Source organism: Peromyscus eremicus, chromosome 4 (assembly GCF_949786415.1).
Source record: "Peromyscus eremicus chromosome 4, PerEre_H2_v1, whole genome shotgun sequence".
NCBI classification, from domain to species: domain Eukaryota; kingdom Metazoa; phylum Chordata; class Mammalia; order Rodentia; family Cricetidae; genus Peromyscus; species Peromyscus eremicus.
Window position 1 is genome coordinate 66,952,366 of NC_081419.1, and position 17,899 is coordinate 66,970,264.

At 47.9% G+C, this 17,899-nt stretch overlaps 1 protein-coding gene across 7 annotated transcripts in view; it reads right to left on the reverse strand.

The window, feature by feature from the left end:
* The window catches only part of Madd (MAP kinase activating death domain), a 44,124-nt gene that overhangs the window by 12,593 nt on the left and 13,632 nt on the right, over positions 1-17,899 (reverse strand). For 2 of the 7 annotated variants that reach the window (XM_059260885.1, XM_059260886.1), the window contains exons 11-27: positions 17,104-17,207; positions 16,852-17,018; positions 16,250-16,503; positions 15,916-16,055; positions 15,151-15,252; positions 13,227-13,329; positions 12,343-12,529; positions 12,097-12,247; positions 11,634-11,840; positions 9,933-9,986; positions 8,822-8,922; positions 7,554-7,637; positions 7,133-7,291; positions 4,532-4,634; positions 3,640-3,760; positions 3,431-3,536; positions 1,749-1,859 (exon numbers count right to left, since the gene is read on the reverse strand). In XM_059260885.1, coding sequence (XP_059116868.1) covers positions 1,749-1,859; positions 3,431-3,536; positions 3,640-3,760; positions 4,532-4,634; positions 7,133-7,291; positions 7,554-7,637; positions 8,822-8,922; positions 9,933-9,986; positions 11,634-11,840; positions 12,097-12,247; positions 12,343-12,529; positions 13,227-13,329; positions 15,151-15,252; positions 15,916-16,055; positions 16,250-16,503; positions 16,852-17,018; positions 17,104-17,207 — 2,254 coding nt within the window. The remainder of the gene's footprint in view (positions 1-1,748; positions 1,860-3,430; positions 3,537-3,639; positions 3,761-4,531; positions 4,635-7,132; positions 7,292-7,553; positions 7,638-8,821; positions 8,923-9,932; positions 9,987-11,633; positions 11,841-12,096; positions 12,248-12,342; positions 12,530-13,226; positions 13,330-15,150; positions 15,253-15,915; positions 16,056-16,249; positions 16,504-16,851; positions 17,019-17,103; positions 17,208-17,899) is intronic. The other 5 variants (XM_059260888.1, XM_059260887.1, XM_059260892.1 and 2 more) reach the window with 5 other exon arrangements.

The following is a 17,899-nucleotide window of genomic DNA, read 5'->3' on the forward strand; positions in this document are numbered from 1 at the left end:
GCTTTTGTTTGTTTTTGAGACAGGGTTTCTCTGTATAACAGTCCTGATTGTCCGGGAACTCGCTCTGTAGCCCAGGCTGGCCTCGAACTCACAGAGATCCATCTGCCTCTGACTCCCAAGTGCTGGGATTAAACTGTAATTTTTAAAAAGTCAGTTTCAGGGCCCAGAGAGATAGCTCAGCAGTTAATAGCACTTGCTATTCCTCCAGAGGACTGGGGTTTGAATCCCATCACCTACATGATGGCTAACAACTGGCTGTAACTCCAATCCCAGGGGATCCTACACGCTCTTTTGTACTCCTTGGGCACCAGGAACACACATGTTGCACAGACATACATAGACAAATTAGATACATATAAAATAATAAAATTTTAAAAAATTGTAAAACACAGTTTCAGGCTAAAAATAAATCAATCCGAGTAATAGGATCACTAGTGTTCAGCATGAAAGACATTGTGGGTTTTTTTTTAAATTTAATTTAATTTAATTTGTTTGTTTGTTTTTTGAGACAAGGTTTCTCTGTGTAGCTTTGGAGCCTCTCCTGGAACTGGCTTTGTAGACCAGGCTGGTCTTGAACTCAGAGATCTGCTGCCTCTGCCTCCCGAGTGCTGGATTTTATTATTTTAATGTGTATTAGTATTTATGTGCAGTGTGTGCATGGCTGGTGTGCATGCTCTCAGAGGTCAGACGCCGAGGGTGTTAAGTCCTCTAGAACTGGAGTCACAGTTGTGAGCGGCCATGTGGTGCTGGGAATTGGACCCAGGTTCTCTGGAGGAGCAGCCAGTGCTGCTCTTAAGCTCTGACCCTTGAACTCATTTTATTTACTTATTAATTCATTCCCTCATTTTGTGTGGGTGTGGGTGTGGGTGGGTGAGTAGGTCTGTCTGTGTGGGGGCATGCATGTGCCATGAAGCTCGTGGCAGGCCAGAGAACAGCTGGCAAGAGTTGGTCTTCTTCTACTGTGTGGGTCCCAGGGATCAAACTCAGGTTGTCAGGGTTAGCAGCAAGTGCCTTTACCTACTGAGCCATAGCACCAACCCAAAACTGTCTTTTTTTTTCCCCCTCAGAGACAGGGTTTCTCTGTGTAGCCCTGGCTATCCGAGAACTTGCTCTGTAGACCAGGCTGGCCTCCTGAGTGCTGGGATTAAGAGCGTGCACCACCACGCCAAGTTTATAAAATTGTCTTTTTTTAAAAACAGAATGCATGGAAGTGAAGGTGGGACTCACATAGTTTAGTCATGACAGTAATGTGCCAGCAGTCTATACAAGACTGATTTTGCAGTTCTGGTGCAAATATTAACCAGTTAAAAGAGGCATTTTAGCTGGGTATTGGTGGCGCACTCCTTTAATCCCAGCACTCAGGAGGCAGAGGCAGGATCTCTGTGAGTTCGAGGCCAGCCTGGGCTACCGAGCGAGATCCAGGAAAGGCGCAAAGCTACACAGAGAAACCCTGTCTTGTTTTTTAAAGAGGCATTTTAGTGTTGTGGTGAGAACACACTTCATCTCGTAGGTCCCCAGAGGTCCACAGACTTTCCATGGAAACTGCTATCTATGATAGTTGGAGTACTCAGTCCCAACACTGAACAGAAGGGCTAAAACCTTCCCCGGACTACTGCCCCGTTCTTGAAACTAGTGATTAACCGGACTGCATGGTGACACGGCCAGCAATGTTCCATGTGGGAGCTCTGCAGCAGGGAAGGATGACAAGCAGAGCGGAAGGAGCCCAAGGGATGGCTGGGTATGCTCACCAGATTGGTCAGCTGATCGAGCACCTCATTGATTTGTTGGCTGTACACAAGGCCAATGTGGGACTTTCCCATCAGACGCCGCACTTTCTTCCTGATGTCATTCTTGTTCACCTGGAAAGTGAACAAGAATGTAAGACACGGGTCTTAGCAAAGGATCTGCTCTCTTCCCAACTGAGGCAGAGGCAAGACAATGTCTAAGTTTCCACGTATCTATCTGAGAGAAATGGAATTCTGAAAAATTGTATCACTGACCCTGGCAGAACATTTGCAGCTGTGTATTCTGTTCAACAGAATTCAAGCATAGAGGAAACTCGCAATACAAGAAATGCTGATTAGTTTGTTGTCCATTTGACACAAGCTAGAGTTATGTGGGAAGAGGGCTCTCCATGGAGAAAATGCCTCCGTAAGACTGGCCTGCAGGTAAGCCTGTGGGGCATTTTTTGATCAACGATTGATGTGAGGGAGCCCAGCACACCGTTGGCAGTGCCCTCCTTGGCAAGTGGTTCTAGGGTATACAAGAAAGCAGGTTGAGCCAGGCGGTGGTGGCACACGCCTTTAATCCCAGCACTTGGAAGGCAGAGGCAGGGGGATCTCTGTGAGTTCCAGGCCAGCCTGGTCTACAGAGTGTGTTCTAGGACAGCCAGAGCTACACAGAGAAACCCTGTGTCAAAAAACTAAACCAACCAAACAGCCAAACAAAGGCCACAGGCTGAGCAAGCCAATAAGCAGCACTTCTCCAGAGTGTTTGCATCAGCTCCTGCCTCCAGGTTCCTGCCTCAGCTTCCACTGATGAACTGTGACCAGTGAGCCAACAAGCCCTCTCGTTCCCATGCTGCTTTTGGCCATAGTGCTTATAACAGTAACAGGAACCTAACTAAGACACAAGATCAATCAAGTCAAAGAGCTTACAGAACCATCTCCGTATTTGGGCAACTGATCCCTTTAATGTTAGAGGCTAGGGAGGACAGGAGAAACTCGAGGAGGCTCGTTCTCACAACCATTTTTTGCCACCACCCACCTGAACCCATTCTCTTTCAGAGAAGAACTCTTCTGCTTGGTAACATACTTTTCCACAGCTAAGACAAAAAGCACAAACAACTCAAACTAGGACTTATCATTTGTTAATAATGGGTATTTTTTTTTATTTTTTGACAAGATTTTACATAGTTTTATTTGGTTTTGAACTTATAGCCAAGGCTGGCCTTGAATTCCTGATCCTCCTGCCTCTACCTCCCAAGTGCCTTGTTTACTGGCATGACTACCATGCCTAGTTAGGCAGCTTTTTCCAGCAATAAAAAAAGTATGCATGGACAAAGGGCTGGCGCTGGAAATAAATTCTGAGCCCCTGAAGGGTTTATAATATACTACTGGAAAAAATGAATTAAATCAGTTGCACTCTGTGGGGAGCTTTATTACATCCTAAAACAACTTCACAAAGGGAATACATATAAAATTAAAAGTAGACAAGTAACAAGTGATAATCAATTACCTTTATAACATTCGTTAACAAAAGCCTGGTAGCTCCAGTTAAATGGATAGTGTGCAAGCTGGACAGAGGCCTTGGACTTTCAGTTAGGAGGAGAACCACAGTCAGATACTTTGACAGCTTCTCAACTGTCCCAGAATTTAGGCAATAGAGCTTATGTCCAGTGAGAGCTGGACAAAAGCAAATTCAACATTACCTTCATCAGTAGCATATAGGATATGAGGTTGTGTAAAAGTGTGGCCAGTAAACGATCTTCATCATCCTCCAGGCGCTTCCGGTCATGTTCTCCTAGGGACAGGTACCTAGGCAGAAGACCAGGCACAAGCTAGTCTCAGGTGGAAGACCACAAAAGACAGTGGAAAGAACTGAATAGGGGTATTCTCATGTCTTTCCTAAGTCCCATACCTGTCGATCATTTCCTGAGGACCCTGGTCCATACCCATCCCTTCTCTTTCCAACATCACAGCATCTAAGAATGCATCTTCCCAGAATTGCATTTGGTCCCATAAAGTAGAACGCTCTTTGCCTGTGTAGAATAATGTTATTTCTTGGGTGGGGGCATGGCTTACTTAACATTTCAAGAATATAGCTGACAAATGAAAAGGTAGTAAGCCCCAGATAAAACAAGGTCATTCCAAATCCTAGGGCAATGGAAACCAAACCTTTCTCCCAGATCTAATACATTTTGCCACCAACCCAAGAGGCCTCCAAGCGAAGCCCAGCCCTTCCCAGGCAGGAAGAAAGAACACATCACACAAAGAAAAGCAGTTACTTATAGAAAAGGTCTCCATAGCAGCATCCTCTAACTGGTCCCACATCGATCCTTTGTCCCTTCCTGCCAACGTGTGAGCAGGAAGGGACACGGTAGCAAGAGGAAAGAAGGAGACAGAGAGACATAGCCTGTTGATTAACACCAAAACCCAATGTCATCTAGTTTTCAGCCCCTGCTTATCCCACAGATTCCTTGGTTTAGATTTTAAAATGCTCTCTGGACTAGTGAGATGGCTCAGTCGGTAAGGTGCTCGCTGTCAAGCCTGATGACCTGGGTTCAATTCCTGGAGCCCACATGGGAGGAAGAAATAAAGAACCAACTTCTACAAGTCCTCTGACCTCCACATGTGTGCACAGCACATGCCACCCCCATAAATAAATAAATATTAACAAGGAGTTTAAAATGCTATCTGATGTCAGAATTGACATTAGCAGAAAGGCACGCGGCAGCCTTTGGCGCTACCTTCTCCCATGGCTGAGCCCAGCTTTCCTCCAACGCAAGGGGCCCTGCCAGTCTATTCCTTACCTAGTAGTCCCTCATAGAGATAGACGCGCTGGCTTACGTCTTCGGAAGAACGAACTGGACTGCTAGCCAGCTTCTCCTTTGGCTTCAAGCTATGGGCTTTACCCTAGAAAGACAAAGTAGGTCAGATGCCAGACAGATAGAGACAAAATAAACCAGGCACCTTACTGAAAGGCTCACGCACTAAGTAAACATCCATTAACAACACAATTATCCCTGCCTCTGCTACTATGTTTGGCTAAAAGTCATTCTGATAATCCTGTTTTCTGTTACTGCTTCCTAAAGCAAGAAGTGAAGGGCTCATCCTGACTCCTCTTTATTCTTTAGTCTCTGTGATGCTTTCTCTTAGAGCTGGGCATGCCTCTAATCCAGCTTGTGGGAGGTTGGGAAAGGAGGATCAGTAGTTCAAGGCCAACTTTAGCTTTATAGCAAGTTTGAGGCCAGCGTGGGCCACATGAGATACTGTCTGGCACCCTCACCCCACAAAACAAGGTAAAGCCTTTGTAGTAGCATGACACAGTAGAAAGAACACAGAGTTTGAAGTCAGACTGGCCAAGGTTCGGGTCCCTACTTTTTATTAATTTTTTAATTGCTGAGAATCATTTTCTTTGTCTATAATAGGAACATTATAATATTTACCTCACAGGACTGGAGAAATGGTTAAATTAATTAGTTTGTTTATTTAATGTGTGCACATGCATATTCACATGTATATTTAAGTGTCTGAGTGTGTAAGGACCCAAGTGGATATCAGGAGTTTCCTTCCATTACTTTCTACATTATACACACACAAATCATACAAGAAAAGCCTTTAGTGAGCCAAGAAATTTAAGTAACCTTTCTCACCTCAACTGTGCAAATACCCCTTGTTCACCAGCACAGGACAATTAAGGCTGTGTGGTAGGAAGGGCCAGAAAAAGTAGCATACACTGATGAGCATCCCACAGGAATGATTTAACATCCAGAGTCAACGCACAATGAAGGAAGTTTTTAAAAACTTTCTTTTTTTTTTTATTTTTTTTATTTTTTGAGACAGGGTTTTCTCTGTGTAGCCCTGGCTGTCCTGGAACTTGCTTTGTAGACCAGGCTGGCCTCCAACTCACAGAGATCCACCTGCTCTGCCTCCCAAGTGCTGGGATTAAAGGCGTATGCCACCACTGCCGGCTATGATTTATTTATTTTGATTTCATATGCATTGGTGCTTTGCCTGCATGTATGTATGTATGTATGTATGTATGTATGTATGTATGTATGTATGAGGGCATCGGATCCCCTGGAATGGGAGTTACAGACAGGTGTGAGCTGCCATAGGGTGCTGAGAATTGAATCCAGGTCCTCTGGAAGAGCAGTCGGTGCTCTTAACCACTGAGCCATCTCTCCAGCCCTAAAAATGCTTTAAAAGACTTTTTAAAGTAACTTATTCATTTTGCACATGTGTGGCTGGGGAGAGGATTTACAAATGTGCCATGGCATGCATGTGGAGGCCAGAGAACATCTTTCAGGAGTTTTCTCTTTTCACCATGAGGTTCCAAAGTTGGAACTAGGTTGTCAAAGCTTGAAGGGTAAGAGCCTTTACCACCTCTCAGTGCCCCACCCCTTTTTTGACAAGGTCTTACCATGTAGGCTGGCCTCAAACTTAAAATCCTTCTCCTTCAGCCTCCTGAGAAGAAGGATTACAGGCACGAGCCGCCATGCCCAGCTGGAAGGATTTTTTTAAACACTTTACTAAAACAGTCTGTGTAGACTCAGAGTCAAGCCCCGTAACTTGAGTGCCTCTGCTAACTCTTTAACTCTTGAGCCTATCCCGGCCTCCATTGGCTCTACTAGGCACAGGCATACTGAAGGACCACTGTTATCTTCATAAAGTGGCACAGGTATCAGAGTAGTTAACGCTATCGAAAGAGGCAGGTGGATGCTGCAAAGCAGAGGGGCGAGGTAAGAACTGAGTGATCCTTCTGCCTCCACCTCCTTCAGCAAAACCTACCAGTACACTGGGCAGTGGTGGCGCACGCCTTTAATCCCAGCACTCAGGAGGCAGAGCCAGGTGGATCTCTGTGAGTTCGAGGCCAGCCTGGGCTACAGAGTGAGATCCAGGAAAGGCACAAAGCTACACGGAGAAACCCTGTCTCCAAAAACAAAACAAAACAAAAAAAGAACTGATTTATTTCATTTGTGTATGGGGGCACACACTTGTAATCCCAGCACTTGTGAGACTGAAACAGAAGGATCATAGGCTTGAGGCCACCCTGGGTTACACAGTAAGACTGTCTCAAAAAGGAAGGGGAGGAGGAGGGGAGGGGAGGGGAGGGGAGGGGAGGGGAGGGGAGGGGAGAGGAGGGGAGGGAGGGAGGGAGGGAGGGAGGGAGGGAGGGAGGGAGGGAGGGAGGGAGAAGAGGCATCCCAGCTGCAGCGGACATACTGGATGACTATGGCAGTTCTCCCCTTTCCTCCGCAGCACCATGCACATGCTCAGTAAGTAGTCTGCCACCGAATCGCATCTCCAGCCCTACTTTTTTCCTCTCATTGTCTCTTACCTTTTCAGTCTGTACTAAACCGCCTTCCTCTCCCATTAAAGAGAGTCTTTTGCTAGTAAATAAAGCTTACAAAGATGGTGCTCGTGGCAGCGTTGGTTTCAATCTCACTGTCCGACAGAGTGGCCCGGGAACTGGTCAAGTGAGCGCTGCCTTCTCCGCCTGGCCCGTCCCCTGCAGTACTGCTCAGGTCGCTGTCTGCTCCAAGGGTCTCTCCAGAACTGTTACTCACCTAGAAAAGACAAAACGTAGTAAGGGAGAGTCCCCAGAGAAGGGCTCCCGATGCCAGTTAGAACCCCGTATACACCACTGAAGAGTCATTTTTCAGGTGTGTCGAACAGCCTCCTAGAACTCCCCTTTAGAAGATGAGTGACATTCTGTGCACACTCATGAGAGTCAAGCTGACCTGACTAAGAACAGCGTCCAAAGGGAAGGGACCCTTCCCAGGAGACCCCACAGCCACCCACAAAGAAGCCAATGTGGTATCCCCCTACCACGGTGCTAACTTCAGAATCCTGACTTGAGCTTCGGATCATAACAGCTGGACTCACACCGATGACAGAGTCTTGATCAGTCCTCTGAAATGAGACAAGGGGACACCTGTATTGTTTCTAGAGAGGTCCTGAGCAACTGATTCTTTTCTTAGCTGCAATGTATGTAACTTACACAATAAAATGACACATTAAATAAATACATGCTCACTGTGGAAAACAAAAGAAAGAATAATGCAATAAGAATAAGTCATAAATCTACTACCCAAATTAATGTCTACTTTTAGTATATTTCCTGTTAGGCTTTTAGTTTTTTCTAGACATATTTTTTAAAAACTAAGTTGAAGTTGGGCAGAGTAGCACATTAATACTAGCACTTGGGAGATAGAGATAAGCAGATCTGTGAGTTCAAGGACAGCCTGGTCTACATACTAAGTTCTAGGCCAGCCAGGGCTACACAGTAAGACACCCCCGTCATATATGTATCATATATATATATATATATGTGTGTGTGTGTGTGTGTGTGTGTGTGTATGTATCTCATATGTACATATATTTTAATCATGCTGTGTTGCTAAATTTTTGAAAACACAAAATAGCAGTATTGCATTCCATGACTCTATTATACTTATTTAATTATTCCCTATTATTGGTTATATTTAGATTGTCTCTTTCTTTTGTTGACTGTAAGAAGTATTTTAAGGGTTAGTGGTATAACTTAGTGGTAGTCTTTACCTAGAATGTATACCCTGAACTTAATTCCCACTGCCAATGTGTGTGTGTGTGCGTGTGTGTGCGTGCGTGTGTGTGTGTGCGTGTGTGTGTGTGTGTGTGCGTGCGCGTGTGTGGGTGTGTGGGTGTGTGCGTGTGTGTGTGTGTGTGTGTGGGTGTGTGTGCGCGTGCGTGCGTGCGTGCGTGCGTGTGTGTGCGTGTGTGGGTGTGTGCGTGTGTGTGTGTGTGTGTGCGCGTGTGCGTGTGTGTGTGTGTGTGTGTGTGTGTGTGGGTGGGTGTGCGTGCGTGCGTGTGTGTGTGTGTGTGTGTGTGGGTGTGTGTGTGTGTGTGTGGGTGTGTGTGCGTGCGTGTGTGTGTGTGTGTGCGCGTGTGTGTGTGTGTGCGCGCGTGCGTGCGTGTGTGTGTGCGTGCGTGCGTGCGTGCGGGTGTGCGTGCGTGCGTGTGTGTGTGTGTGTGTGTGTGTGTGTGTGTGTGGTGTGTGTGTGTGTAGAACTCTGAGATAGTAATTAGTCCTGACAGTTTTCAGGACTGTCACAAACCTGGGAAGCAGATGTCAGGCTCACACCACTGTCTGCGCTGATCTGGGACTTTTTCTCCTCTGTCTCACCAAGGTCAAAGGCAGGCTTGATTACCTCCGGCCCTGAGTAGGGGAAGATTTCTGTCATGCAATATGCAGAAGCTTGGGGCAGGCTGGTGAAGAGAGTGGGACAGCAGCAGAGCCTGCTCCAGACCTGTTCCTCACATCCCAGTCACTTCCCAGGAACTGCCCCTGCCCACCACTGGGACCCACTAGAAGTCCCCAGAAGCCTTAAGAACCAAGTTGTCCATTAGACCTGGCCAAGGGTCTCTGCAGCCATCTTCTCAACCTGAGAAAATCCAGAGCAAATCATCCTAAAACAAAACGTCCCACAAACAAACCCCATTCCAGGGCACCCAAAGTCAGAGTTCCACCTGTGCCTGAGACTATTAAAGTGTTCCCAGGATGCTCAGTGATTCCTGACAAAGGTGTCCAAAGAGGCCAGAAAAGGTTAGGGCAAAAGAGAGAAAGAAACACTGTTTCCCTGGGCACTGCCTACCCCCACCCTACACCATCTACATTTGAGACAAAACAAAACAAAACAACAACAACAACAAGCCCCCATTTTACCTATTTTAACTCACCCACCCCAATGGTATGGCAGAAGGACAGAACGACAGAAAGCAAGAACGTGTGCCTAGGCAAGCCACTAGAGAGCTGGGAAGCTACAGACTCAACACAGAGGGACAGCAACCATCTCTGCCAACTGCGCCCACAGGCCTAGAGGTGAGGGAGGTACCAGCCAAGGAGGGGCTGCATCGGCGGAAGTACGTCCCACCGGCGGAAGTACGTCCCACCAGCGCGCGGCAATAGAAAACCAGTGTAGGTATTTTACATGTAGACTCCTGATGGCCAACGAAGGGAGGGACGAGGAGCAGCTCACAAGCCATACACCTAGGATTCACACACCACCTGCCCCAAGAATCCTCTGTCCTGTCTTTACAACTCTTCCTCCAAATACCACCCAAGAACAAATGTGGGGTGGAACTGACAGAGGGAACCCGCCCCAATTGGGCCTGGGAAGTTGGCAGGTATGGGAGACTGGGGGACAGGAAAGGGCGTTTGTTCCTTACTCTGTTTTTCCAAAGCCTTTTGCTTTTTCACTTCCTGGTGCTTGTTCCACAATTCTACCCCAGACGCAATGCAAGCAGGAGAGAGAGACAGAGAGTCAGAGGCTTGTCAGAGGACCAGAGCCCCCACCCGAGTTCATTCCGCTTCAGACACCACTGCATTACTGGTTAAGAGATACAAAGATATCTTTATTTGAGTAGGGTTGAGGAATCAAGAGATCCATATTTTGCCCCCCTCCACCACCCCAAATCATGAACTAAAGACTCTAAATTTCTAACCCTATTTCCAATGTAAACACTCTGCAGAATCTTGGAGCTGGAAGGGCTCTTGTATGAGAAACTGGACCCTAAGCAGGCTGGAGACAGATCAGCGGACTCCCAACACACCATGATATCGCTGTCAAATGGGCTGAGCAATAGCCATGCTTACAAATTATATATAAGAGACAATCATGTCAAGTAGTCGAAGAATTTCAGAAACATGAACAGAAATTTGCTTGACACACTGGACTGCACAAGGACTAGATCAAGCATTTGATCGGCATTCCTCCTGATGCTACCAACAACAACAAAAAACAAACCAAAAACCCCAGAAACAATTCACCCTCAGAACTATTGCCTGCTCAACCCAGAGACCCATCCTTAGTCACTATCTAGGAGAAATGCTTCCAGTAGAAGTAACAGAGAACAGAAAATGGCCAAGACTGCTTCTCAGTCAAACAAAGCACAGGGAATACCAATCATAGCCCCCCACCCCCACCCCCGGAAGGAACTTCAGAGTTTATTAGGTATAATCTCTTCATTTCCCAGATGAGGTGATAGAGATCCTGATAGGGAAGTCAACTGTCCAAGTAGATTCAAGACTTACAGGACAACAGGTCAGTATTTTTTTCTGGAACATCATGCCAGGCAGGAGAAAGCCAAGCTTTACTACTGCTTCTGGGAGAATATTCGCCAACCAGAGAATCAGAGATGTCCTAAGAGATCTGGTTCATTCCTGTGAGAACTTATGGCAATGGCTAGAGGCCATGGCAAAGAAGTATCGGTTTAGTGCAGCATAGAGACCGGGGACCGAGAATCAAAGAGAAAGTAGCCTAGATTACTTAAGGTCAAGCAGGAGTCAGCCAAAGAGGTGACACCAGACAGACAGCAAGTGGAGAAACACCAGACATAAGCAAGTTCTGAATCGAGTCTGGGGTGGGAAGACAGAAAGAAGAGTCAGTTCAGAAATCTATGGCCTTGGAGTCTAGGAACCAAACATGCCTGAAGGAACACATTCCAGAGCAGTATAATGCTTGGATGGGGGAAACTGGACGCAGAACCCAGATGGTCATAATTTTACATCCCAAAGATGTGTCTATAAATTTCCTAATAGTTTCCAGCAACACGTTTTCTCTATGTGAAGAAATTCAGATGTAATAAAAAAGGGACGGAGAATATGGCTCAGACTCCCTGCACTGCATCACACGGGTCTCTAAGCGAACTCGCGTTACTCCATCCTCGAAGATGCTGGTGAGGTGGCTGGAGAGCAAGCAGGAGGACAGACACGTACGAGAAAATGCTACTGGAAATGGACAAAACCCCTCCCCCTCTCTAAAAGCGAGCATGGGGAAGAGAAAGTCAGGGTTCTGGATGAACTGAGAGAAAGGAAAGATGTCCAAGAAGCCAAGACCACTTCGACACATCCCACGCAAGGATACATACCAACAGATGCTACAAAATTCTCTTCCTTTAAACTTCTGGTATCCAGTTCTTTAGGGCCCTTTCCTGTGGCACTTGGTGCCCGAGGACCCAGCTGAGGGACCCTTAGCTGTGCCATAGCCTTGGGGTCCCCCCGCCCAGCCAGACCAGGATCCTTGCCAACAGGGGTATTTACGTTCTCTGTTGGACTTCTCTTCCGTTTGTCTGGGTCTGAGGAAAGGAAGACACACAGGAAGTGGCTGAAGGAGGCATCAGAGAGGAGTCAGATAGTCAGGAAAAACGAGAGGGAAGAAGCCAGAATACAGGGGGATGTGCAGCAGTTAGCACATGGGAAGAACGCTGAGGCCTTACTCCTCATGGTAGGAAAGGAGTTCCTACATATAAACAGGCCAGAAACAGTCCTGAGGAGGGACAGTGAGAGCGTGGCACGGGGAAGCGACGTGGAGCCAGCAAGCAGGATCCCTACCTTTGCTATAGTAGTGGGTCTGAGCAATCTCCAAAAGCCCGAAGATGCTGGCCATGCCGCCCAGACCTGCATGGGCGTAGGACTGCTCGAGACTGAGGACCGTGCACTTGAGGAGGTCTAGCATTCCCTTGTACACCTTCCGACTGATCTCCTGCAACGACAGCCAGGACCCAGAGCTAGCAACCTTTCTTTAGCATCCACACCCTTCTGCCCAGCTGATTCCGACTCCCTAGCCCACATACTTACCACATCCTGGATGACATCCTGCCGGGCATCGTCCTCTGACTGCACTGCACGGTTCAGCTTGCTCAGCACAAAGACTCGAAGCTGCTCGCTCTCCAGCAGCCGGCGTACCTTTTTCATATTGAGCCAGCCTACGCCCTGGCCATCCAGCACACTGTGTACCACTTCCTTCAGGAACTGCTGGTTCTCGCTGCAGGGCCCACAAACCACTTCTGTGGTCATCTGATCCTTCGCAGAGCATCCCCTCTTTCACCAGACAAGATGTTTACCCCAGGGCAAAGCACAGAGCTAAGTCTCCCAAATGGCCGCCTCACCCCTATCTCCCCAAGGATCTTGTTTGCCAACTCCTACAATCCTACAATCTCACGTTTCTCCACACCTTAAACCACTAATGTTGCCTGTGGACTGGTTAAAAATGGGAAGTGCTAGCTGGGCAGGGGTAGCATATGCCTTTAATCCCAGCACTTGGGAGGCAGAAGCAGGCAGATCTCTGAGTTTGAGGCCAGCCTGGTCTACAGAGTTACAGAGTTAGTTCCAGAACAGCCAGGGCTATGCAGAGAAACCCTGTCTCGAAAAACCACAAGAAAAAAAAAGGGGGAGGGGGGAGTGCTAACCAAAAACTGATTAAATCTACTGTTTTGAGAGTTGCTCTCCCAATCTTGAGCAACTTTAAAAAGAAGAAATATTACCTCTACCTGAGAACTTTAAAACTGTTCTGCTACTTGAGTGTGGTGGTGCATGCCTATAACCTGAGCACTTGGGGACTGGAAATAGAGATCAGTTCAGGGTCATCCTCAGCTACATACTGAGTTTGAGGCAAGCAAGGTAGACAACATGACACAGTCTCAAAACTTAAAACAAAACAAAGCCGCTCTGCCATTCATTACCTAGAATTGCTGGACCGGCCCTGGGGTGATGGAGGCTCTCTTTTCACGGTTGGGCTGTGTTTAATGACAGATGACTTCTGGTCCACCAAGGCCCTCCTGTTTCCTACAGTAGGGAAGGTGGGAATGAGGCACATGACTGGCCCAGTCCAGGGGCTCACACTATCATACCACTGGGTTGCCATAGTCCACACCCATTCTCCAGCAGCTCTGGGCTGGGTGGCACCAGAACATCACACACAGGTAGAAAGCAGCCATGGCAATGTGCAGGAGGTAGGGATGGAGATTCAGGCCACTCCACATGCACCAGCAGCATGCCCCATGGGCTGCATGGGTGTCGTGGGGGATAGGCAAGGCAGGTCACTCATGTGACGTCGCTTGCTCCATGAGGAGGCCCTCAGGCAGGCAGAGAAGATGCTAGGGGTAAAAAAAAAAGTCATGCACAGCTCACGGGGAAGACCCACCTTCACCACTCCCAGGGCCGGCTTCAGTAACAATCTCCATTAGAGTATTTAGCCCAAATACTGGGACAAAAATACACAATTAGTAGGTGCACCACAATCCTTGAACCCCTGTACCCCATGATGGAGCAGTAAGTCAGATCACCTGAGCACTCTCGCAAAGCATGCAGAGTGCATACAACCTTGGTTCTTGGGCACATCAAAGCTGGAAGCCAAGGGATCAAGAGATAACCAAGGCTCTAAGAAAGCCCATTCTTAGGCCTGGGACCTCTCAAAGCCAGGGACAAGGTAAATGACACAGAGGGCCTTCAGATACTAACCAGGCACATGCATGAAAGAAGGAACGATGGGTTTTGAGAGATATCTAGCACAGGGATCCTGAGGGGCTGTGGGTACCCACAGGGAGGAGACAGCTTGCAGATGCTGTCGTGGGAAGTAGGGGTGCGGTGGTGAGGATGGGGAGAAAGGCTAAGTGCAGCACATGAGATGAAGCGTCGCATGCAATGAAGGAGTTTCAATTACTCGTCCCTTCAGATGTTCCAGATGAGAGCCAGAGAGGCTGGCACACCTTTCTATCCCTAATCTACCATCCACTGAGGAGTCACGGTAGCAATACGAGTTAGTTTTCTGTATCACTACTCTAACCTCCTTCCACCCACCTACCCCACAACCCCGCCCCACTAAAGACCATTCCTTAGGCTCCTGATATCTCTAGCTGGAGGTGATGGGTGGTACAGGTCTATAACCTTAGCACTAGGGAGCTTCAGGGAGGTGGGCTGTAAGTCTGAGGAGCTCGACAGAGGAAGACCCTGTGTCAATAAAATGGTTACTTCTCACTGTACTTACTTCTATAATTAATTTACTAATTAATTAATTAATAATAACTTACTTCTATAATTTGTTATCAATATCCATAGATAACAAACAAAAGTCAAATTAAATTAAGAAAAGCCCCTCAAGCTACAAAGATCATAGATGAAATGGAAATATGGTCTGACCCTAGAAGCCAATCAATACCACTGCTGGACCAAAAGTTGGCATGAAGCCACAGTAAATGGCTAGATTCTATAATATTGCTAGACTGCCCATAATCATCCTCCTGTGGACTTGCTCCTTGAGAAAGTGTTTACCCAAGTTCATGCAGTGGGAATCTGAAGAAGACTGGGGGCAGCTGATTTTCCCTGTGTTAGCACATACTTCTTTCTGATAGGGTCCTCCCCAAAGCAGAGGTAGGTAATCCCAAGCTGCTCTTGTCCTACTGAGATAACAGGGCCTCCTCCAGCTACAGAGATGATTTCTATCTGCAACCACTTGGCGTCTACGGTGTGCAGTGAAAGCCATGATAAGCAGTATGAGGCAACGGCCAGGTCAGATGATTCATGGTACACAGGGCTCCTAACAAACATCTATACACCTGACATGTCTCTCAGGGAAACCTGGTTTGACGAAAGAAAGGCTGCGGGTACCTTTCAGGCTGGGGAACGGTGTTGTCTTCTCCCGGGCACCTTTGGTGGGCAGTGTGAGGTTTGAAAGACTGAAGCTTGTACTGTGGTTCCGATACAGGCTGCCTGCAGAGGGGAGGGGATGAAAGCCATGAGCTAACAGGACAGACATTCTGAGCATCCCAGCTAGTAACTATAGCATCACCTTCACCTCCCTCCTCTCAAACAGCATCCCAATGGCTTGATCAGATAACCTCTGCTCGATCTCAGAAACAATGGTGTGTAACTTAGGGTAAACAAGGAAAGGGCCAGGTCTGCTCCAAACCCAATAATAATTTTCTCTGGCTTCCTCCTGTAATAATGTCTAAGTCTCATTTACTGCTAAGACTGCATGAAAGCCAGTGGTTCATATGCTTTTGATCTGAAGAGATATTTCTACCTGGGTCCTAAGGACACTTACAATGACAACCATCCTTTATGGTGGCTCTCGTTAGTCAGAATACAGTCTATAAGTGATTCTATTCTAGCCCTCATAGGCTAAAGGTAATTTTTTTGTTTGTTTTTGTTTTTCGAGACAGGGTTTCTCTGTGTAGTTTTGGTGCTTGTCCTGGATCTCGCTTTCTAGACCAGGCTGGCCTTGAACTCACAGAGATCGCCTGGCTCTGCCTTCCGAGTGCTGGGATTAAAGGCATGTACCAGGGCGTCAACCTAGCCCTACATCTCAAGCTCTAAGCGACATGTACCAAAAGGAAAAGGGAGCAGAGGCATGAGAGGGCTTGAGGTACTCACTGGCAAAAGACATGATGCCCCCGAAGCCCTCGGTGCTGTTGTTAGAGACAGTGGAGTTGGGAGAGCTTGCTCGAGAGTCCGACTCTGCGTCCGAGTCGCTTGCCAGTTTCAGGCTGTTGGGCCGCAGCAGCTTTGGAGCCCTTGAACGCACAGTGGCACCCATGAGTCCCAGGCAGGGGACCTGATCTTGGGAGTGGGTCTTACGCTACACTGCAGTGACTGTTCTTGTCCCATAATTTCTAAGTCCTTAGTTCAAAGAACCACCCTCCGGGGATGGCGGGATAGCGAGAGTCACCCAGGGTCACCCGTCGACAAAGGATTCCCAGGCTCTCACCGATTGCCACTGACATGTTGGCTGAATCGGGGAGTGTAGCTTTCCCCCTGCTCATCGTCATCTTCCTCAGCGGGGGAGCCATACTGGGGCTGGAAGTGTGCATTGTCGTAGGCTCGCGGGCACACTGACCCCTCTCCGGGCTCTGCCTGTCTCCTGTCCACAGCAGATTTGCCATTGCTGGGAGGCACAGGAGCGAGGGGCCTGGAGCTTCCTGCTGCCGCCTTATCCTCCACCTCTGTAGAATCAGCATGTTCCTGGGGGTCACATTAAATGAAAAGTGGTCACCTGATGCCCAGTGATGCCTTCCCGTAGTCTCAGTTCGGTGGGAGAGACCAGATCTGTCCGACTCCTGGCTTATGAAATGGAGAAGAGCTACGATATTCTTGGTCTCTGGACTTACAGACTATGTAAGCAGATAACAGCTTACAAGAAGTCCGATGGCCTTCTTCGGGGTTAAAGCTACATCCCGGAGGCTTTGGGTCAGAGGGTTATAGAGACAAGGAGGGAAGAACACGGAAAGAGACAAACAGCTGCAGTAAAGTGTTCCTAACAGATGGGGGCCCACAGCCTCTCACCAGCCAGCCCCCTAAGTCCTCACGTACAGAGTGGGCGCCCTGGGCGGCAGCGCTGGGGCTGGAGCGCAGCGGAGGCTTTCCCTGAGAGCTCTCACTGTCTGGGCCAGGCTCCTCTCCCTCCTTCTGGGGCTGCAGCTCATCGATCTCCACTTCACTGGCATCTCCCAGGGCTGCGTGTGTCAGAGGATCCACATCTACCAAGAGAGACAAGCACAGACCACCTCAGCCCCGAAACCCGACCCCTGCCTGGTAAGGGTCAGTCTTCCCAAGTTTACTCACTGGGAGTATCACCATTGATGTCACATTTCATCATTTCACTGACGAAGTCCCCAAGGGAGGAGTAAGAAGAGCTTGAGTCATCGTAGTCCATACTGTCACTGCCACTGCAAAGTAGAAAGAGTGAGACAGGAAGGAAGAGCGGGCCGGTCCAGGTGACTCGGGACGCCAAGCTGACAACCTGAGTTTGATCCCTGGGGCCCGCGTGGTGGGAGAGAACCAACTCTTCCAAGTTGTCCTCTGATCTCCATATACACACAGGGCCACACAAATGCACACACACACACACACACACACACACACACACACACACACACGCGCCCACGCGCGCACACGCACACACACGCACACACACACACACACACACACACACACACACATCACATTAATTGTTTAAAAAAATTTTTTTAAAGAAAAGAAGCTGAAGGTGTGACTCAGTGTGGGTAGAGTGCCTGCCTAGCATGCAGGAAGACCTGGGTTCAACTCTAACACCATATAAACCATGCATGGCAGTGCACTCCTATAATACCAAAACTTAGAACGTAGAGACAATAGGGTTAGAAGTTCAAGGCTATCCTTAGTAATTTTAATCCAGCCTAGGACACATGAGACCTTTTCTCAAAATAAAACAGAAACAAAGAAAATCAGAAAGGAGAGGACAAAAGAATCCACAATTGGGAGGTTGGAGAGATGGCTCAGTGGTTAAGAGCACTGGTTGCTTTTCCAGAGGATCCAGGTTCAATTCCCAGCACCCACATGACAGTTCATAACTGTCTGTAACTCCAGTTCCAGGGGATCT